This window comes from Schistocerca cancellata, chromosome 2 (assembly GCF_023864275.1).
Source record: "Schistocerca cancellata isolate TAMUIC-IGC-003103 chromosome 2, iqSchCanc2.1, whole genome shotgun sequence".
Classification (NCBI taxonomy): Eukaryota; Metazoa; Arthropoda; class Insecta; order Orthoptera; family Acrididae; genus Schistocerca; species Schistocerca cancellata.
Genome location: NC_064627.1, coordinates 548,130,615 through 548,154,210, shown reverse-complemented (window position 1 = coordinate 548,154,210; position 23,596 = coordinate 548,130,615). Strand labels below are relative to the sequence as shown.

Sequence of the window (23,596 nt, the reverse complement as noted above, 5' to 3'; positions counted from 1 at the left end):
CAACAGGACTACTCTTTAGCTGTATATTCTCGCTGTGCAGCTCACAATTTTAGTTTGGTGGTCACCGACACGTGCAACGTTTCATTTACCACGAATTCACTAGGAACACTGGAAACTGTAGGTACTAATTTCCTTGGGACACCAGTGCGCAGGCAAACTAGTGCCCTTGAATTATTAACCGATGCTCGAGTCAGGAGTCTGAAACACACCACACTCTCTAGATGGATGGAGCGTCTTCACAGCGCACAAAACATTATAAATATACGGTTGTGTTGTTTCGGCTCTGGAGAAAATTCAAGAATTTGACAACAAGATCATATCCCACGATGCCATTGATTCTGTCAGCAGCCACCAACAAGGGAGATGTTGCTCGTTTATACTATCTGAACTATTTGCGATGGGTGAGTGTATCTGTCTTCACCTTCAGCGCCAACATATAGATACTGCAGAGTTAATCAACACTGCCAGAGATCTCGAAAGGGAACTGCTGGCAATGAGAGAAAATGTTGATGATACTTTCAGCTGGATTTTCTTAGAACCAAGGAATTAGCTTCAACCAGTTGAATTTAAATCAAGCAACCAAGTATTTCTACCAACCAAGCACATCGTACAAATCAGGATACCAGTGATGATTTTTAAGGTTACTACAAAGTGTCTGTTCTCATTCCGTTTCTGTATGCCTTTATTAGTTCACTGCAGGACCGGTTTTGGACACATGGTGAATTTTTTAGCAGCTTTAATTGTCTTCTATCACGAAAAACTGAAGAGATAGGTATCATTGATGAAGTTACGAAACTTCATTCATTTTATGCTTTCGAACCATTCGTCGCCGATTTAACAACGACACATACTGAGTTGAAATTCTTTCAACAACATATGAGTCGACTGGAGCAGTTGCCTCAATGGGAGCTTGCTTTGTCTGCGACCGTCAGATCTGTTCTAATGTGTTTCGGATTCTGTAGCTGTTGGCAACTCTACTACTGACAACGGTGAGAGAATCACGAAGCAACCAGCGAGAAACGTCTGAATGGGATCGCCATGATGACAATTTGGCAAGCTGAAAGTATTGATGTCCAAAGTGTAATAAAGGATATGGCAAAACAAACAGACTGCTGTTTTCTTTTTTGTACTTTAAATTTCTAGTAGATGGTTTAAAGTAGACGGTTTAAATATTTGTTCTACTTATTTTTATTAAAGTATCAGACAGAAGCAGATTTTATACACGTCAAAGTAAATTAACACGAACCTACACTATAAAAACAGGCAATTAATAGAATCGGTGCACAGAATTCTCTTAGCACTTTGTAACCTTATAAATTAAAATGATGCAATTCATAACCTCAATAAATCGTTTTCGTAATGTCAGTAGAGTTGTAATTAAACAAATGTAAACCAATGACACAATTTATTTTTTGTAATTTTGGACTTTAAATTAGTTTGGAGCAATAAAATTAACTGGCAGTTTGAGCTGTTGTAAAATGAAAGGCGTAGTCCCCCGCCCCCAGAACAAAGTTGTAACATGTCACTGCGTGGGATATTTTGGTTCTTGTGAGCAACCCGTCTAAATTTCACGCAGATTCACGATGAAATTCTGGCAGTAAATAGACAAAATACAATAATGTGTCCAGATGCAATGAAACAGTGCCAACAATACAAATAAGGCTGCAAACGTAGGTGATGCTGATCGAGAATGAAGGCGTCGTCAGCGACTACAGACGACAATGTTCAGGGAATCGAGGACTAATTCACACGCAAAGGCACATCGCACTAGGCAGTGCTCCAAAATTATTGTAGTCGCAAATTTTTGTACATTGGTCAGACTGAGTACCGTGAACAACATACCGCAATTCCCGACCGATGGTGTTTGAGCGTTGGGTAGGGGTGAGACGGCGTTTAAAGTTCCTACAATATAAGTTCTCCTCGTTTTTTTTCTGTCGGACTAATAGTTTTTGTCTTGCAGGGGATGGAAAAATCGTAGATTATTAAAAAGTATTGCATTAAAGGTATGGAATTAATGTTGAACTTTAAACGTAAAGGTTTAAAAACAAATATAAAATTGTATATCAAGTACTGCATAAGTACCCTATTAAGGGATAACTTGTGTACCGGGGATGTACTGGTTGGAGGGAGCACATTTGTGGGGTAGAAGTGCGACAAAAGGTGTGTCACTGGATTGTGTTCATGGACTTCCGCCTTCATGGGTCTGCAAACTGAAGACTGGGCCGATGATTCCCCATTCTGTCTACCCTACTATGTGACAAGAAGCACCTCTAATTATACCGGTCCTCCACAGCGCGCCTTACGAATCACTGACGACGCAGTGCACAGACATGCGAGGGAGGTGTTTATTTTCTACGAGGTGCGTTAATACTACGAGGGCCGTTCAGAAAGTAACCTCCGGTTGATTTAAAAAAATACACCAAGTTAAATAAAAATATTTTAATATACACTCCTGGAAATGGAAAAAAGAACACATTGACACCGGTGTGTCAGACCCACCATACTTGCTCCGGACACTGCGAGAGGGCTGTACAAGCAATGATCACACGCACGGCACAGCGGACACACCAGGAACCGCGGTGTTGGCCGTCGAATGGCGCTAGCTGCGCAGCATTTGTGCACCGCCGCCGTCAGTGTCAGCCAGTTTGCCGTGGCATACGGAGCTCCATCGCAGTCTTTAACACTGGTAGCATGCCGCGACAGCGTGGACGTGAACCGTATGTGCAGTTGACGGACTTTGAGCGAGGGCGTATAGTGGGCATGCGGGAGGCCGGGTGGACGTACCGCCGAATTGCTCAACACGTGGGGCGTGAGGTCTCCACAGTACATCGATGTTGTCGCCAGTGGTCGGCGGAAGGTGCACGTGCCCGTCGACCTGGGACCGGACCGCAGCGACGCACGGATGCACGCCAAGACCGTAGGATCCTACGCAGTGCCGTAGGGGACCGCACCACCACTTCCCAGCAAATTAGGGACACTGTTGCTCCTGGGGTATCGGCGAGGACCATTCGCAACCGTCTCCATGAAGCTAGGCTACGGTCCCGCACACCTTTAGGCCGTCTTCCGCTCACGCCCCAACATCGTGCAGCCCGTCTCCAGTGGTGTCGCGACAGGCGTGAATGGAGGGACGAATGGAGACGTGTCGTCTTCAGCGATGAGAGTCGCTTCTGCCTTGGTGCCAATGATGATCGTATGCGTGTTTGGCGCCGTGCAGGTGAGCGCCACAATCAGGACTGCATACGACCGAGGCACACAGGGCCAACATCCGGCATCATGGTGTGGGGAGCGATCTCCTACACTGGCCGTACACCACTGGTGATCGTCGAGGGGACACTGAATAGTGCACGGTACATCCAAACCGTCATCGAACCCATCGTTCTACCATTCCTAGACCGGCAAGGGAACTTGCTGTTCCAACAGGACAATGCACGTCCGCATGTATCCCGTGCCACCCAACGTGCTCTAGAAGGTGTAAGTCAACTACCCTGGCCAGCAAGATCTCTGGATCTGTCCCCCCATTGAGCATGTTTGGGACTGGATGAAGCGTCGTCTCACGCGGTCTGCACGTCCAGCACGAACGCTGGTCCAACTGAGGCGCCAGGTGGAAATGGCATGGCAAGCCGTTCCACAGGACTACATCCAGCATCTCTACGATCGTCTCCATGGGAGAATAGCAGCCTGCATTGCTGCGAAAGGTGGATATACACTGTACTAGTGCCGACATTGTGCATGCTGTGTTGCCTGTGTCTATGTGCCTGTGGTTCTGTCAGTGTGATCATGTGATGTATCTGACCCCAGGAATGTGTCAATAAAGTTTCCCCTTCCTGGGACAATGAATTCACGGTGTTCTTATTTCAATTTCCAGGAGTGTATACATCTTACAACTACATCTTTGCACTATTTTTCTACATAGTCTCCATAGCGATTGAGACACTTATCGTATCTCTCCACAAGCTTTGAAATTCCTACTGCATAAAAATCACCCGCTTGTGCCTGGAGCCAGCCTGTGACCGCATCCTTGAGCTCTTCGTCGTCATCAAACCGCTGTGACCCGAGCCATTTCTTCAAATGCATGAAGAGGTGATAATCACTTGGCGCCAGGTCTGGGCTGTAAGGTGGATGGTTGATAACATCCCACTTGAAGGACTCAAGAAGGGCCGTTGTTCTGCGAGCAGAGTGAGGACGGGCGTTATCGTGCAAAAAAACGATACCGGAAGTCAGCATACCACGGCGTTTGTTCTGTATAGCCCGTCGTAACTTTTTTATTGTTTCACAGTACACGTCTTGATTAATGGTCGTACCACGTTCCATGAATTCAACCAACAACACCCCTTTGGCATCCCAAAACACCGTTGCCATCAGTTTTCTGGCAGAAAAATCTTGCGAGGCTTTTCTTGGTTTGGTAGGCGAATTTGAATGTGCCCACATCTTTGATTGTTCTTTTGTCTCAGGGTTCACGTACTTAATCCAGGTTTCGTCACCGGTCACGATTCTGTTTAACAATGGTTCTCCTTCGTCCTCATAACGTGACAGAAAGTCTAATGCAGATGCCATTCTTTGAGTTTTGTGGTGGTCGGTAAGAATTTTGGGCACCCATCGTGCACAGAACTTACGGTAACCCAATCTTGCTGTCACTATCTCGTACAAGAGAGTCTTAGAAATCTGTGGAAAACCAGTAGACAACTCCGACATTGAGAAACGTCGATTTTCACGAACTTTTGCATCAACTGTCTGAACGAGTTCGTCAGTCACCAATGATGGTCTACCACTCCTCTCTTCATCATGAACGTTTTCTCGTCCACTTTTAAATAAATGTACCCATTCACGGACAACTCCTTCACTCATAACTCTTGGTCCGTACACGGCACAAAGCTCACGATGAATAGCTGCTGCAGAATATCCTTTGGCTGTAAAAAACCTTATGACAGCACGCACTTCACATTTGGCGGGGTTTTCTATTGCAGCACACATTTCAAACTGCCACAAAAACTAAACTAGCGCAGGTACGACGTTCACTCGACCACGGCTTGATGCCGACTGACCTGTTGAGTGCGTGAACGCACAGATGGCGTCGCTACTCCCCCCACAACCCGCACTGTGACCGATCGGAGGTTACTTTCTGAACCGCCCTCGTATATAGGGTGGTCAGAAATTCCCGTTACAAACTTCTAGTACTTGTAGAGGGTAGTGAGTACAGAACATTTTGAATAGGAACCCATGTCCGGAATCGTATCGTTTCCGCTCTACGACAGTTTCAATTCAGATGTGTACCTCGTCAACGTCTGCTTAGGGCAAGAGAAACGTCTCAGAGTTCCCTGTCCTGGTATGCAACAGGGTAGACACGATGACGTGTACTACTCCAAACGATCCCCAAATGTCACTTATTGTCCACTTTGCTGTGAGACCGAGTCAATACCTGTGCATCACCGATAGAGGAAACATTGTGCAGTACACGTTTGCGGAATACACAGACATGCTCCTTGTGCATGGCGAAACTGGAAGTAACGGAAGAGCTGCTAGTCGGCTGTATCACGAACGTTTTCCACATCGTCACACTCCATCGCACAAACTGTTTGCCCAAGTTACACAACGGCTGCGAGAAACGGGTACCTTCACCGTGAGGAGGCAGGACTGTGGTGCTCCACGGCGACGCCGCACTCCCGAATTCGAAGAAGGTGTACTGCGTCGCACTGAAGATAGCCCGTCAACGAGTTCGCGAACAATTGCGCGTGCAATGGCTGTTAGTCACAGTACCGTCTTGGGCGTCCTGCATGAGCAACAATTACATCCGTACCACTTACAAGGGGTACACGCTATGGGTCCAGCAGATTTTCCACGACGCGTCGCCTTCTGCACATGGTTCCTGCACAGTTGCATCGACGCGCCCCTGTTTCCACGTCGAGTTCTCTTCACAGATAAATGTAGGTTCACGAGGGATTGTGTTCTGAAAGCTCGAAATAGCCATGTCTGGGCAGACTAAAACCCTCATGCCACGCATGTTCAGGGATTTCAAGACAGGTTTGGAATTAACGTGTGGGCGGCTATTCTGGATGGACCATACCCCCTTCAAACCAAGCTCACGAGTCCCGCATACTTCGTCTTCCTAAGACACGTAATGGACCCGTTCTTGGAAGCTGTGCCATTGAATATCCGTCAGGAAAAGTGGTCTCAGCATGATGGAGCACCACCTCACTCTTCACTGGCTGTCCGGACACATCTCAGCAGACGGTATAGTGAAAGACGGATGGGCCGTGGTGGCCCAACCGCATAGCCGCCACGATCGCCGGATTTAACCCCAATGTACTACTTCGTGTGGGGTCGTATGAAGAGCCTAATTTATGAGACACCTGTCGAGACAGGGGAAGATCTGCTGGCACGAGTTCTGGCCGCTGCACAAGACACTGAAGAGACACCAGGTGGGATGGAGAGAGAGTAGAAGAACATGCTTCGGAGGTGCAATGTGTGTAACAACGTTGGTGGTCGCCACATCGAGCCGCCGTTGTAATGCATCGGTAAGTTGCGGCTGGTGCCGTAGATACTGGGTTCTTGTTGTTGTCGACTAATGTAAAACATAAGGTGTAAGTTGTAATGCAAATGCGTAAGTAATAACGGAACGAGTCAGTATTCTTTTCAAATAGATTGCAAACAATTGTACTGGGTCACGCCTAAGTACATTCCTCACGTGGGTGTGGTTAAGATAATCATCTGCACTGAAACTGTCGTAGAACGGAAACGATACGTTTCTGGACGTGGGTTCCTATTCAAAATGTTATGTACTCACTACCCTTTACATGTCCTAGAAGTTTGTAACGGGAATTCCGACCACCCTGTATGGAATACACATATGAATTACCAATAATACTAATGCAGTTAACACTTATGGACACAATCCACACAAATCTCTGCACCTTGTTCTACACTGCTAGAGGGGAACCTGATTCTTAGTCATTCGGTACGGCAGCTGCAGTGGTCTCCCGGGAAATGCGACTTCCTCCATCACGAGCACTGCTTGATATTCAGTCTGCAGAGAGACTATATCTCCCCAGCATTTGCTGCTCAGTTCTCTTATGTGAAAAGGCAAAATAACTTCACTAAGCACGTCTCTATATACCAGAGTTATTTCTAGTTTTTTGAATGAGTACTTATTTTCAGGTGTAAAGTAAGCTTTTATGTAAAATACGTTCCCGTAAATAATGGCTGAGACGTGTTTAATTTATAACTGTGGTGTAGTCGGTGACCTATGTGATGTTGCGGAGAAAGGGGATGGAGTGGTAAATGTAGCACCTTGCTCCTATCTACCGTTGACAGCATACTGTAAAGCCAAGTAACTGTGTTGTAGTCACTTGTTGATGAATTAATGAATGACCAAAAACTTACTGCAGTTCTTGCACTATTATCTGTATTATTGGTAGATAAATCTTTTTCAGTAGGAATTGTAGAACAGGCTGCACCGGGTGGAGCCACTTACCACACATTCGCAGTATTTCTTCCAACGTGTGTGTGAATATGTCTGACGGAATGGACTGATCGTGTTCAAGTCTAGAACAGTAATCTGCTGCAATGCGTTGCTTGCTTATGTTGAAGTATCTGAAGTTCTGTGACACCTGTGTCACCTACTTCTGACGCGGAGTGAGACAATTAATACCTCTGCGCCTCTTCAGATGTTGAGAGAGCTGAGGAGGGGGTGATGCATCCTGTGAACAGTGTTCCAGACATTAATGGGTGGAGACATTGCCGAATACACATTGAAAACATGTTACACTTGTAACAAGCTCTTCAGTGTGGCAGACGGTTGACAGTTCCAGTTGTTGAGCTTTTTTACCGAATAGCTCTCTCAACAATTACACTTCATAAACTCAAAATAACTCCATTATATAAAAACAAGTTTAGTGAACAGAACTTGATAGTAAATGTTGGGGCGGTATAGCCTGTCTGTAAACTGAAAGGCGGGCAGTGTTCGTGGAGGGGGAAGTTGCCTTTCCCTACTGTGCAGGATGACTAAGAATCAATTTCCCCTCTAGCAATGGAGAACAGTGTGCAGAGATTTACGCAGTTTCCGTCCATATGCATTCTTTAGGTTCGTGTTGCTAGCAACTCGTATCTGCATTCCATGCAGTGTTACGGCATTTTATTGAAAGACTTCCGGACATCTCCAAACATCCTGTAGTTGCTGCTTGTGACATAGTGGAGTAGGTAGATTGGGAAATCACAGGCTAGATCTTCAGTTTCCTGGCCTATGAAGGAGAGAAGTACATGAACACAATTTAGCAACCTATTTTCCCTCGCACATCTCCCTTCCACCCGCCCCCCCCCCCACCCTTTTACACCCGAGATACAGTTTTTATCCTTTAATACAGATCTGCTGCACTTGGAGGTGGTACACACATTTAATACTTGTTTTTAAGCCTCTTCATTTAGAGATAAACATTAATTTTATGCCGTTGCACAATATTTTTAATAATCTGCGATTTTACATTCCCTGCAATGGAAACTATTAGTCCTAGAGAGAAAAACAGAAAACCTTTTTTGCAGGAAATTTAACGTCATTTAATTTTGGATTGTGAAACATTTTCCCTAGAATTCAAAATTTTTGAGTAATTTCGGAAAATCGTAATAAAGTGACCTTTAACCCTCACCCCCACTCCAACGCTCGCATCCGATCCGTCAGGATTTTTAGTATGTTGTACACGGCACTCACTGCTCTACCACTGTACATAAATTTGCGGTTACACGATTCTTTTCCCTTAATCGATCTGTTTTGGTCTTCGTTGACTGGGCTATCACTCAATCGTCCGAGATCGTCTGCAGTTTCGGAAACTTTTCTTACGCTGGCTTCGGCTTTCTGCGAGATCTAATGAGGCGACAGAAGATTTTCGATGGGACGTTTAGAAGTAGAAGTATCCGTCACACAATCCAGATATTACTCCAAGTGATTTCCTCTTTTCACCAAACTGAAAAAAAACCACTTGGGGAAAACTGGGCAAGAGATTTTCCAGCGATGAGGACTTTTCAAGTGGCTTCGTGACCAAGGAGATGATTTTTACTGTCGAAGAAATGAAAGATTGGTACGTCACTCCAAGCGTTGTTAACAGAGCGTTGGTGACTACGCTGAATAAAAAGTGTCATGTATTTGCGTCACTTTGATGCGTGCCACAACATTCAGTAAATGTTACTTGGCCTGAGTGAAGTTCTCCCAGATAATTTTCTCAGTTAGGTCCTGTTCAAGTTGTTAAATATACGCGACATAGCGCTAACAACTTATTGGGCCATTTTATTTTTTCACTGAAACGGAACATGAACTCATTATCATACCGTCACGTCAAAGTGGGAAATTTGAACTACAGAACGTCACATAGTAAACGAACGTTTTCAGATTGTCTATCCCACTGCTGTCAGTGCTAGGAAGGCGGCGGCACATACGTTATTAACTTTGGGACTGCCTGTCATTTGAGTAGCAATGGAACAGTGAACGAAGGAGCATCGCACGTTCGCGCACGAGACCTGTGTCCTGCGTACCGAGTCTGACGTTGCAACGCGGCGGAGTTGAAGAATGTATTCGAGAGAATGACCACCAGTTGCATGGCAGTTTTTCGTAAGTGACCATGAAAATGAAATAGAAAATGTTTGATTTTGTATAAATAAAATATTTTTCCTTAAAAATCGAGAGGCCGGGTTTGAACACCACAGTGATTTGTTAGGCACATTCTTGTTGGAGGTGATATGCTCTTACCTTTCCGATCTCTGAGCTGACTTATCCATTCAGTTATACGGGGACCTACATTTAACGCTGACTCCAAACATGGTGCAACTTGACATTTTCCAAATTAACAAATCGTTGGCAGAGATGGAAACAACATTACGTGATAAAATAAATCCTAGAAACGAGCTATTGTCGAACTGTGGACCCATGAACTTGTAATCTGACACTGAACCACTGTGATACCTTTCTTATGCAATCAAAACTCTTGACAAATTATGTTTACTGATTCTGCATCACCGCGCTTCAACTAGGCAGTTCTAAAATTAGCAATTTCCACTTGGTTTTAAAACAACCCGAATCACGTTTCCTGAAGTCACTTAGTATTAAATTCCGCCAGAACCACAAATGCTTCCAAAACATGGCCAGGACCTTCTCGTAAAGTTCGATTTACTATGTTCTCTATAATTCGATTTATCATACTATTAAATTTGTGTCGTCTTTCGTTTTGGAAACTTTCGTAATATACGCTTCTTTGGCATTTTTTCTGCTTGTTATCTATTTCTTTTGTCTCTCGTAATAGTAATCGTTTCTCTGGAACGATATTTTCCCTCTATTCCGAATTTTCGGTTACTTTCTCTACGTCTGAGGCACTACTGTCACACTTTGCTGCATTATTTCTTTCTTCTAGTGAAGTTAATCAGAATCCGACCCACATCTCCAGTTTCACGAGCCACATCCGTTCTTAGCAAGTTACAAGAACACCAACGTATTGCGCTAACTTTGTTGTGACTGTGGATGTAGTAATTGACTCATTCCGCCCCAGGATGGCAGAGAGATGACGATCAAACTCATCACACCGACATCGATTACCGTACTAGTAAACCTCTTTCCTTAAGCTGACTCATGCCTGGGGCATACTTTGCAAGGTTTTCCTCATGTATGTTAACGCCATGTTAACGATGTTCAAATGACTGCTATCTGGAAATGCTAAGGTTTCGTCCTTTGTATGCAAGAAACAAAACAGAACAAAACGTGAATGTTCATGAGAAAATTAGAACAGTCTGCAAAAATGAATTACCCAAATTATTCAGAGTCTCTCGCATATGTTTTATTCATGAGTCATTTCTGATACATCTTCGATTGTCTTGTGCTTTGAATGAATCCGGTTGCTCCTTGATGCCTTGCATTAGTAAGTTTATCGTATATCGGCTGGTCACCTATGGAAATGTCTTCGTAAGATCATGTGTTACACTATAACTACTCTGAAGTGACACAATTTTAGAGACTTTAATGTTCTCATACAGATATGATTTCACACATATACAGTAGAGTGAATCAGAGAGTGAAAATTTATACCAAGGCTGGGAATCGAATCAAGGTCTCCTTCTTACTAGGCAGGTGCGTTAGCCACTATGCCGCCATGGCAATGCAGTTCACACACCCGCACAGATTACTCTGGCACGCCTCCTTCTCGATTCAAATTCTCAATGCCGCTCCAGTCTACTTTAAATTCCCCCTTATGCACACACACACCTGCGGGGCCAGGAAATGATATGTTACAAACGTTATATGCGAAATATGGCTCCCTACCATGTTAAATCGATATATGGATAAAACAGTCAACCTCTCGGATCTCTGTGGGGGAACAGCTTGAAAGGAGACACAATGACCGCAGAAAAACAAGCATTGGTACTTGGAATGCGTGTACACTGCTACAAGCAATAAAACTAGAAAATGTTAAAAGAGAGTTGGAAACGACTAGTATGAACTCTGCAGGAATTTTAGAGATAACATAGGAAGGATGTGCAAAGTTGCAGTCAGATGAATGCGTAAGTGTACTTACTCACAAGGACAATTTAAAATAAGGAATGCAGTAGAAGTAATTATGACAAAGGCAATGGCTGGGAGCGTGTAACAGTAATGTAGATTGTTGTTGTTTTGGTTTTCAGTCAGAAGACTGGTTTGATGCAGCTCTCCATGCTACTCTATCCAGTGCAGACCTCTTCATCTCTAAATGACTACTGAAACCTACTTCCTGCTGAATCTGCTTACTGTATTCATCTCTTGGTCTCCCTCTACGATTTTTATCCCACACACTTCCCTCCAATACTAATTTGGTGATCGCTTGACGTCCCAGAATATGACTTATCAAGTTTTCCATTGTGCTGACGTTCCTTTAAGGAAACTGAACCATCCAAAATTTCGTGAATTATGACTAAACACACACAGGGAAATATCTTCCTAATTCTTCCACATTAAGAAAGGACGACGTCAGCCAAAGACATGTGCAAACAATGAAACAAATGAGACAACGGGTTGCAAATAAAATCATATGGGTATCAACTGATGAAACCACAGACTCTATGAAAAGATATATTGCAAATACCATTGTGTGAACTTGGAAGAGGATGGTCCAGGGGAAAGTTTTGTAATAAACTGAGAACATTTTTAAAAAGTATTTTTTTCCACCGTTAGTAAATTGTTCGCCACATTTATGGGGGTCTTATGGCCCAAAGGCGTAAAGCGTGATACTGCTCTTCGTAACGGATGCTGTGCCTTATATGGTGAAAGCTACTGACTCACTTAAAGTATTATACAGTAACATGGCGCATCTGACTTGTATAGCGCACGCCTTACACAGAGTTGCAGAAGATGTTGTGGACCGGGAACGTCGAGTTTGATGAAAAATCTCGCTGCCGCTGAAAAAGACTAAAAAAAGGTGTCCTTGTAGACGGATGTGTGGATTCCATGGCAGCACACCCACAATGAAACTAAGGCAGAATTGAGAATAGTAAAATATATTACTCAACTTTGGTAAAGCTGGTTACAGCAACTGTAAGTTTAGCCTATCTGTCTTGCGTTGACTGTAGTTCCATAAACACAAACTAAATAATGTTCTCTGAACTAAAGTCGGAAGAAAAGTAATATTCTGTCTCGATGTACTAGTCGAAGAACAGTTCCAAACTAACACTACTCAGTTAAATCCCTAGGCAGGCGGTCTCTGTCCACACACGATTAATCTATTCACTGTTCTGTTTCTACTGAAAACTAACCACTGTCTGTCTATTAGCCACTGATTCTACCTCCCACGGTGACTTGAAGGCTTGAAAATACGACGAACGTTCCACAGGAACTCCATACCGAGATTAGGACTGTCTTATAACTTGCAAATCATAACTTCTGCTAGTGCACGGTTGCTTAAGCGCGCGTCTCTCTTCCCGGTGGCGCCGTTGCTCCAGGGGGGGGGGGGGGGGTGATTCTCACGGGCAGCGTAATTGGTTTGCTACGGACGGACTTTCACTGTACTTCTGGTACCAACTGTATCTCAGCATACCACAGAAGAGATTCGTAGCAAATTCAGTGATGTTAACAAACTTATTGACGTGTGCCAAATAGATTATTTTTGTATGCCCCTACACGTATTACAGAATTTAAGTTGTTGGCTCCTAACATTTCGTTACCAGCATCTACCATTTTGAAAAGGTGACAGTCCTGGATTGATGTTTGCAACTTTCGTTGCTAGAACTTCAATGTTGTGAAAAGCATCATTGGTCCATTCGATAGCAGTGAAGCCGCTACAATTGGACTAGCCCAAGAAGTAATGTCTAATGCTGAAATTTCAGGCGAACTTCCGTACATAAAATCAGATTATCGGATTTACCCCTGCTGCGTCAACTGCTCTGAGCAATCAGAAGTGCCTCTAGTGAAGTAGACAGAACAAGTGAAAAAAAAACTGTGCATAAAGTATAAGCTGTTAGCGGTAAAGTGGGAAAAAAGCGTGTCAAAGAAAAAATGGTTCAAATGGCTCTAAGCACTATGTGACTTAACATCTCAGGTCACCAGTCCCTTAGACTAAGAACTACTTCAACCTAAGTAACCTAAGGACATCACACACATCCGTGCCCGAGGCAGGATTCGAACCTGCGACCGTAGCAGCAGCGCGGTTCCGGACGTCAAAGAAAATTAAAAACGTGTTAGAAAAGAAAGTAAGGGTATCATAAGCTGCGTTACATGTCAATGATGTTGTTGAGTGAGAAGTTCTCTCTCATTCATTTAGATTGTCCTTTTGAATTGTGCTCCTCTTGTATCAGCCGAAGTAGAAAGACGTTTTTTGAAGCACAAGGCTTTGTTGGCTGACAACAGAATTTCTTTTTTATTTGAAAATTTACACAAGTTTTCACTATATAGTGCAACTCAGAGCTCATAAACTGAGCTACAAAAGAGAAAAAAGAAAGACAAACATCACAGGTTAACTATTCTGAAAATTTTAATAAAAGCGTACTAAAAGATCGAATTCTATATTAGCTTGCCTCTCATGTGCATTTTATTCTTAAATAAATAGTTCATTTCGTGAAGTGTTTATTATAAATTGTTACAGTTGCAGTACATATACGAGGGTCGTTCAATAAGTAATGCCCCACATTTTTTTCTCAGAACATATTCATTGTTAATAAGAGTCAGAATTTGGTGACAATATACTTCAACATGTCTCGTCCATGTCCTATTTTTCTACGTTATCTTCATCACGTTCTCTCGCCGTACACCAACGCTGTGGAAGAGCATGTATTCCCTGCTGGTAGAAGCTCTTGTCCTGTAGGCGTAGCCATGTTTTCACTGCCTTACTGGCACTCTCGTCATCTTCAAAGTGTGTTCCCCATAGAGAATCTTTAAGCGGCCCAAAGAGATGGGAGTCCGAGGACGCCAAGTATGGACTGTAGGGTGTATGAGGTAATGATGTCCAATCCAATTTGGCGATGTATTCCCGGGTTCTCAGACTTGTGTGTGGGTGTGCATTATCGTGTTGGAGCAAGATTTCTGCTGGATTAATGTCGATCGAACACGTCGGGAACGGATCTTTAGTTTATTCAGAGTCTTCACGTATGCCTCTGGATCGATGATTGACTCTCTTGGCATCACATCCACGCGAATGACGCCATCAAAATCTCAGAAGATTGTCACCTGACTTTTCCGGCAGAGGGGGTTGTCTTGAATTTCTTCTTTTATGGAGAATGAGGATGATGCCACTCCATGGACAGCCTTTTTGTTTCAGGCGCAAAGTGGTGCATCCATCTTGTTTCCCACGTAACGATCCGTCGGTCTCAAAACGCTCCAACAATTCAAATGAAATGGCTTTTCTTTGAATCTTGTAATCCACTGTGTGCATTCATGGAACCCATCGGGAGTATCTCTTTGAATATCCGAGAGTCTCGATCATTACAGACGCACTTCCAATGCTGACCGACAACTGTAGAACCAATAGTCGAGTTGTGATGCGCCGGTTGGCACGAATAATGGCATCCGCACGATTTAGCATGTCTAGAGCAGTGGTTGTGACAGGACATCCCGAGTGTGGCTGATCAAGGAGCTCTGATTCTGCATTTCCTGAGGCTGTAACTTACTTTACTCATCACCCAACTGTATCCTATCAACTGCAGCATCGCCACACACTGCACAGAAACGTTTATGGATGTTCACCACGGTCTCTTTTTCTGCACGCAAGAGTTCAATAATAGCACGCTGCTTGTAACGTGAGTCGCCTGTAGGCGCCATTTTGACGCTGTACTACGGCTCTGCCATCTGCCGGAACGGTTCGAAACTTCACCGGCGCACAGAACAAACATCAGTGTGGGGCATTACTTATTGAGTGACCCACGTATTTTGGCCTCTAGTTTGGAACCGACTGGTTCACTCTCAAGTAACTTTATTCCGACCAGTATAAATTTGGAAACTGAATAAATCACGGAACAATGTAGATAGAGAGGTACAAACTGACACACATGTTTGGAATGACCTGGGGTCTTATTAGAACCAAAACAATACAAAGGTTAAAAAAATGTCCGACAGATGGCGCTTCATCTGATCAGAATAGCAATAACACTGTTCTACAAAAAAAAAAAAAACCGTTTTTTCTATTTCTGATAAAAAATATTGTGATCCTAGTTGTATTTTGAGTGCTGAATTGAAAACTGTTTTTGGTTTTTTTCTGTCAGGGATAGTTTATGAGTAACCGCAATTTTATTTCTTTTTTCAGTTTCTGATATAGTGCAGCAAAGGTGAGGTGAAATTCGACAAACAAATACACATCTTTATGATGTTATAAGTTTATCACATTAATGGAGGGTGGGATCTAACATATAACACAGTAACCTTTGTGTATACACTTTGAAGCATTTATTTGACATGAGAAATTACAGTAATTGACAAACAATGAGCCACTGCCTTGTAATGCACATCACTTTTTTCTCTTGTATTGTGAATCTTTCTTCTCTCGAATGATATTCCAGCAATAATATGCTAACATAAAAGGTACCCACTTTCCTTCATAGTGCCTTTCTATGGTAGAAATGTCTTTATGGAATCTTTCCCCATGTTCATCCGATACGTCACTACAACTCTCTGTGAAGTAGTCCAGATGAGAGTCCATCATATGTACCTTCAAAGACATATTGCACCCCAAATCCTGATATGCTTTGATCATATCCTTCACCATTGCTTTGTAGTTAGTAGCTCTTCTTCTTCCGAGGAAATTTTCCGACACCATCTTGAAACAGTCCCATGCGGTTTTTTCTTTATCAGTTAAACATGCTTCAAAATTTGCATCTTTCTGCAACTCCCTGATCTGTGGGCCCACAAATACCCCTTCCTTTATTTTTGCAGCTGAAAGACGGGGGAATTTGGTAGCTAGATATGCAAACCCACAGCCTGTTGTATCCATGGCCTTCACGGACTGTTTCATCAGGCCAAGTTTGAAGTGAAGCGGTGGAAGTAGTATATATTCAGGAGCTACCAGACTTTCACGTTGTACATTCTTTTCACCAACTTTCCATCTTCGCCTAGGCCATTTCTTTTTCACGTAGTGAGAATTCCGGTCTCGACTATCCCACTCGCAAAGAAAACAGGCATACTTTGTGTAGCCTTGTTGCATTCCCAGTACCATAGCAATTACCTTGAAATCTGCACATATTTTCCATTTGTGTTCATTGTATTTTAATGAATTTAGCATCCTTTGTACGAATTCGTAATTATCTTTTGTCAAACTAGTGTAAGCTACTGGAACAGAGGGTATTTTATTTCCGTTATGGAGCAAAACACCCTTTGGACTTGTTTTCGATGCATCTATGAAAAGTCTCCACTCCTGTGAAATATAAGTGAAGTTCAGCACTTTCATCAGGCTAGCAACGTCATTGCAAAATGTCAGTGTTTCATCAGTTGAAAAATAAGAAATGGAGGCATGTTCTCTGTGCCTGAACACACTGATTTTAGTACTTTGGTGCAGTAATCTTGAACCAAGCAGCTGCGCCTTTCTTTTACTTAGTCCTAGATCACGTACTAAATCATTTAAATCTGCCTGTGTTAACAAATGTGGTGATGACTCACTTGTGCAGTGATATAAAGAATCATCATCTGTGATTTCTTCAGTACTACTTATTTCACTATCACTCGGAATTTGTGAAGTTACTGGAAGGTTGTCGGAATGCTGCACTGGCATTCTCGCTGAAGGCAGATCTGGGTAAACAATGTGCCTCTTCGACTTTTTGTTTGTAAAACCCTGAATTTTTGTTAGACAGAAATAACAATCAGTAACATGGTCCTTAGGCTCCCTCCACATCATGGGAACAGCAAACAACGCCACATTCTCTTTACCTTTCCACCACTGAATTAGTTTGCAGTAACATGCAGCACAACAGAAATGTGGTGCCCATTCTTTATCTTGGTCTCCTACCTCCACTCCAAAGTAATGTTTGTATGCTTTCTTTATGACTGAAGAAATTTTCTTCCTATTTCTGGCAAAAGTGAACTTCCCACAGATGTAGCAGAAGTTGTCCGGCTTATATCGACATCCACGACGACGTGGCATTTCTGCAAATTTAAAAATACCACTTTGGTAATACACCTGTATTAAATTAATAGTAGGGAACTAGAGGAACGTTGATGTGTAAAAACAAGCAGTTGTTTTACCTTCAGCACCAGGCTCAATCACTTTACACACAGGAACTAAAAAATTCAACCGTGCTCGGAAATATGACAGACAGTTACTTGTCAGCCAAAACACCCACTCGTTAAGACTGACACAAATTGCGGCTAACACCACTGTTGTAAACTCGATGCACCTGCCCCTAGGAGGCGTGAAGGTTTACTGTCGAGGCAGCGACCGGCTGTCGCTGTTCGAGTTAATGAGATGTTTCAGGTGGTCTTAATGACATAGGTGTGGTGGGGGATAACCTAATGATGTCTGATTCTTCCCACCTGCTGTTGCACAAGAAATTATCACATTCTATCACTACTGGATGCGGCAACATACCCGTATTTCTCTATAACGTCTCTGTGTTTGCCATGAATTGTGAATATATATATATATATATATATATATATATACACACACACACACACACACACACACACACATATATATATATATATATATATATATTACATAAAAAGTATCCCTGACAACGATATTTTGTTTACATATTTGAATTTCCCACGGTAATATGGTCTAGAAGCACATACTTTAATATAAGAAATAGAACCCATGTCGAACAGTGTAATTAGCATAACAAAGTAAGACAAAGCAAAGATGATGTTCTTTACAGGAAATGCTCAATATGTCCACCATCATTCCTCAACAATAGCTGTAGTCGAGGAATAATGTTGTGAACAGCACTGTAAAGCATGTCCGGAGTTATAGTGAGGCATTGGCGTCGGATGTTGTCTTTCAGTATCCCTAGAGATGTCGGTCGATCACGATACACTTGCGACTTCAGGTAACCCCAAAGCCAACAATCGCACGGATTGAGGTCTGGGGACCTGCGAGGCCAAGCATGACGAAAGTGGCGGCTGAGCACACGATCATCACCAAAAGACGCGCGCAAGAGATCTTTCACGCGTCTAGCAATATGGGGTGGAGCGCCATTCTGCATAAACATCGTACGTTCCAGAAGGTGTTTATCAGTCAAGCTGGAGATGATGCGATTCTGTAACATATCGGCATATCTCTCACCCGTCACGGTAGCAGTTACAAAACCAGAATCACGCATTTCCTCGAAGAAAAAAGGCCCGATAACGGTAGATGTGGTAAATCCAACCCATACCGTGACTTTCTCGTCGTGCAATGGAGTTTCCACGGCAGTTCTAGGATTTTCGGTAGCCCAAATTCTGCAGTTGTGGGCGTTGACAGACCCTCGGAGCGTGAAATAAGCTTCGTCGGTCCACAACACGTTATTCAAACAGTCGTCATATTCCGCCATCTCTTGAAACGCCCACACAGCAAATGCCCTCTGCTTCACTAAATCGCCAGGTAACAGTTCATGATGTCGAAGGATTTTGTACGGATAGCATCAGAGGGTACGCCTAAGTGCCAACCGAACAGTAGTGTATGGAATGCCGGTGCAACGTGCGATTGCACGAGCGCTGCCTTCCCCGTGCATAGACGAACCCGCTACAGTCTCCATTTCTTCCTGAACTGTCTCAGCAGCATTACGCCTTGTGCTCGGTCGGCCACTACGGGGTCTATCGTCTAAACAACCCGTGGCTTCGAAATCATTCTCGCCACAGCTGCATTTGTCAACAGAACTTTACCCGTTCGAATCCCCTTCCTATGGCGATAGGATCGTAACGCTGAACTAGCACATTCCCAATTCTGATAATACAGCTTCACTAAAAGCGCCTTTTCAGGTAACGTCAACATGCTTCGGCTGCTGGCGCATCTGATTCTCTCTCTCATGGCTCTGAGCACTATGGGACTCAACATCTTAGGTCATAAGTCCCCTAGAACTTAGAACTATTTAAACCTAACCAACCTAAGGACATCACACACACCCATGCCCGAGGCAGGATTCGAACCTGCGACCGTAGCAGTCCCGCGGTTCCGGACTGCAGCGCCAGAACCGCACGGCCACCGCGGCCGGCGATTCTCTCTCTCATTACAGCTCCTTTTATAAACGATTGTCATGCGCAGTCACTGACTTTTTGCTGTCCAGCGCCATCTGTCGGACTTCTGTGAACTTTGTTTTTTTTTTTTTTTTGGTTGTAATAAAACCCCTTGTCATTCCAAGCATGTGTGTCAATTTTTACCTCTCTATCTACATTATTCCGTGGTTTATTAAGTTTTCAAATTTATACTGACTTTCTGATCACCCGGTATATTGTGACATTGATCTAGCGTCACTGTGTGATGCTCGTATTGCCAACTTTAGATGGTTGTCATTAAGATCATGCACTTGTAATGTAGCTTCAATAAGTGAATCTTGAAACTAGTCGTCAAAACATGTGTACTGAATTGGTGACAGATTTGTGAAATAAAAGACTTGCTGATCCTAGATGAACAAAATGTTGAATGTGGAAAATAGTTCATTATCATAAGCTGACTTACTAACTTATTTTACAACAGAAATTTTACCCCCTCTTGATACTGTCTGTAAGGTGGAAAGCTTGCGCGGCACGTACCAGGGTCTGGCCCTCGGCGGACTGGAAGAGGAAGACGTGCGCGCGCACGAAGACGTCGAGCGGGCGAGAGGCGTTGCCGGGCCGCATCAGGCGGTCGTAGCGGCACGAGTCGGTCAGCCGGCGCACCAGCTCCACGTGCGAGAGGTCCGCGGACAGCGGCACGCACCTGCGCAACAACACACACTCACCTGCTGTGCATTTGTGCGCATGCGCAGTCTCAACTTACTAGCTAAGCCTAAAGCTGTCGGCACACGGACCGTGCATCCGAACGTTGAGCGTTGAGCGTGCCGAGTTTCTGACGTCACAGCATGGAATAGCACGCTCGAGAGTCTTTCCGAACGTGCAGAGGAATATTTGGCATGTCAGATATTCTGAGCGTGCGTCTGAGCGTTGACCAATGAGATGGCCCAACGCCGCCTACGTCACAAGCCCGCCGTCTCCCTTCAGTACAGAGTTGTGAAGCGCCATATTGGCATTCATTTCAAGTCTATACGTATATATGCCGTTCCGAGCACCAGCAAATTGAGAATCACTGCAAAACCCGTTGTTAACTGTGTGATTAGTTCCAATAAAATAATGAGAAACATCATATTCGCGGCAAAAGAATTATTGTAACTTGCGTATAATGAAGGCAGCGACACACTGAAGATCCACCAAAAACGCATTGTTCTTGGTACAATTTGTTATAATTAAATTTCAATTAGTAACATATCTACGACTAATGTGTTTAGCATGCGTTAAGATACTACGATCAGTGCTAAAATGTGAGATGTAGGAATGGCGTAATGAAGAGCATCAGTTATTTGTAAAGAGTTCTTTTTGTTGGGGCGGTGGTTCGTGTCCTGACACAACGAATTTTTTTTTCTTAACATTCACCCTTTTATTTGGTTCCGATACTTTATTATTAGTTTAATACAAGTGTAGACTATAATATTTGATGTTATGTAAATACAAGTTCACCTTTCTTTGGGGGGTGACTTTCTTCGATTGGCTTAATCTAAAGGACAGCTTGCGCTACTTGTTTAAAGATATTTTACTCCTTCTTCTTTTACGCTTCGTAATTCACATGTTGCAAAGATTCTGCTACTGGGTAGCAACAGTGATCAAGTAAGACTGATCTTGGGGTTTTACTAAAATGTGGGAATCATGAAATAACGTTTATCTTATGCGGAGAAGTATTCCAAATTTGTAACGCACTGTCTGTAACGGAACTTTTATAAGCCTGTGTCCTTACTGATTGGACATGGTACTTTCCTTTTCGTGGATGATGGAAGAAATGTGCGTTTTATTAGAGCTAACGTGGGAATTACGCGCACCCGTTGAGTAAACAGTGTTATTTACGAACTAGAAACATCCCTCAACTGTCGCTGGAGTGCGTTGCGATCGCGTATACCACGTTGGGGCCCAGGTACCGTATGCACAAGTCGCATCGTTCCTGAGCGTTCAGCAGCACGTTGAACTTGGCACGCTCAACGTTAACGCTCGACAGCACGGTCCGTGTGCCGACGGCTTAAGGGGTTGTGCCACAAGAAACCTTTTTCCCATCTTAATGTTAAAAAATATATCGGCTCAACCACTTGTTTATAGTGTAAAACACCAAGATTGACGCGTTTCGGAAGTCAAGCTTCCATCATCAGAATAATAAAAAGTAAAAGGACCTGTTAAAACTCGCTAAAATGGAACATGCACCAGGCACAATAAAATTGATAATAAAATTAAAACATCGTGGCTACTTCCCTTGTTGCAGCCATGTCTTCCAAGGTGCATCTCCACATAGTCGTCAAAATATAAAAAACTCTAAAATGGTGTCGCCTATGGCCCTATGGTGTTCAACATCTAACCACATGGCTCTCTCCTCTATCGTCGTAAACCGCCCGTGCGTCTTCGTTGATACCACACACCACGTAGCCAAACACGACACTGAAACGCGAGTGACCTCACGCGCAAGTAAACAAGGAAGTCACAGAGATGTCTATACAAACAGATAACGTATACATGTTCCATGGACCTCATGAAATGATGGTATCCTACGATTTGCTAAAAATGTAGTTACTAAAATAAACCAGTGAACTGTTTGAAAAAGTTATTTATATCACCAGTTAGCTGTTCATTCAGTGTGTTCTGATTATCCACGCTATGTATCGTAATTTTCAGCTGTTCTAGTAGATCCAGCTTTTTGCCTTTGTCCTGTCTATGTAAAATAACGAGAGATCTATTCCCAACATGGGGTGTCCCGTTACCTAAGTATGTGTGGCTACAGCTGACTTTTCGAAATTATTAAGCCGGAAAGCATCGCTATGTTCTTTGTAACGTACTTTAAAGGACCTACCAGTTTGACCTACATAGCTTGTCTTGCACGTGTTACACTGAATTTTATAAACCCCAGCTCTCTCATATTTATCGCTTTCCTGCTGCAAATTATTTCTTAGTTTAAACCGCAGCGTATTATTGGTCTGAAAAGCGGTATCAACTTGAAAAGGTTTGAAAATGTTAGCCACTTTTTGCGAAATATCACCGAAGTATGGTATTGTGACTCTCGTAATATTATTTGCGGTATTCTTCCTTGCATTCTCGCGCTGTTTCTGTCTTATTAATTTATTGACTACGTTTTGGTGATATCCGTTAGCTCTGGCTAGTTGTTTGGTGATGTTCAGCTCAGTCTTCTTCATTCACAGGGACTCTAAAGGCTCTGTCTATCAAAGATCTAAAAGCAGAAAGTTTCTGGCTATTAGGATGGCAGGAATTATTTTGTATCAACACATCAGTCGTGGTTGGTTTCCTAAATATTTTATAAACATGCCTACCATTTTGTTTCCTAATACTTAGGTCGAGAAATTGCAGTTCACCATTTTTCTCTTCTTCCACAGTGAATTCAATTTTACCGTGTAACTCGTTAAATTTATTTACTATTTCTGCAACTTCTTTTTCTTGTCCATTAATAAGAAGCAGCGTATCATCTACATAGCGTTCGTAATATACAACTTTATCCACGGGATGTTGCGGGTTAACGAGGAGTCTTTTTTCCAAATGATTTATAAAGATGTCTGCTATGGTTCCAGATATACTGGAACCCATCGCCAGTCCATCTTTTTGCATAAAAAATTTATTGTTAAAAGAAAAATAATCATATTTCAGACGAATTCTAACAGTTCGATGAATTCGACTATTTCTTGCTGAGACAGTGTTTTGTACTTAAGCAAATTTTCTTTGATGACCTTAACGGCCTCATTTACCTGCACATTCGCATAAAGGTTTTTAATGTCTACAGGTACACTGACATTCACAGCCACGACCTCACATCCAATATGGATACAATCAAAATTTTCCCCATCTGTTGTGTTTCACTTAGGCCGTGTCTCTACTCCGCAGTACTTGATTGTCGCCATCCTACACAGGGAGAAATGATCATAGTAATAAAATAACAGAAATCAGAACTCGAACAGAAAGATG

At 43.1% G+C, this 23,596-nt stretch overlaps 1 protein-coding gene across 1 annotated transcript in view; it reads right to left on the bottom strand.

Moving 5' to 3' along the window:
• LOC126146686 (pH-sensitive chloride channel 2-like) overlaps window positions 1-23,596 on the bottom strand; it is a 289,984-nt gene that overhangs the window by 50,440 nt on the left and 215,948 nt on the right. The window contains exon 3 of the mRNA XM_049915638.1: window positions 20,147-20,312. Coding sequence (XP_049771595.1) covers window positions 20,147-20,312 — 166 coding nt within the window. The remainder of the gene's footprint in view (window positions 1-20,146; window positions 20,313-23,596) is intronic.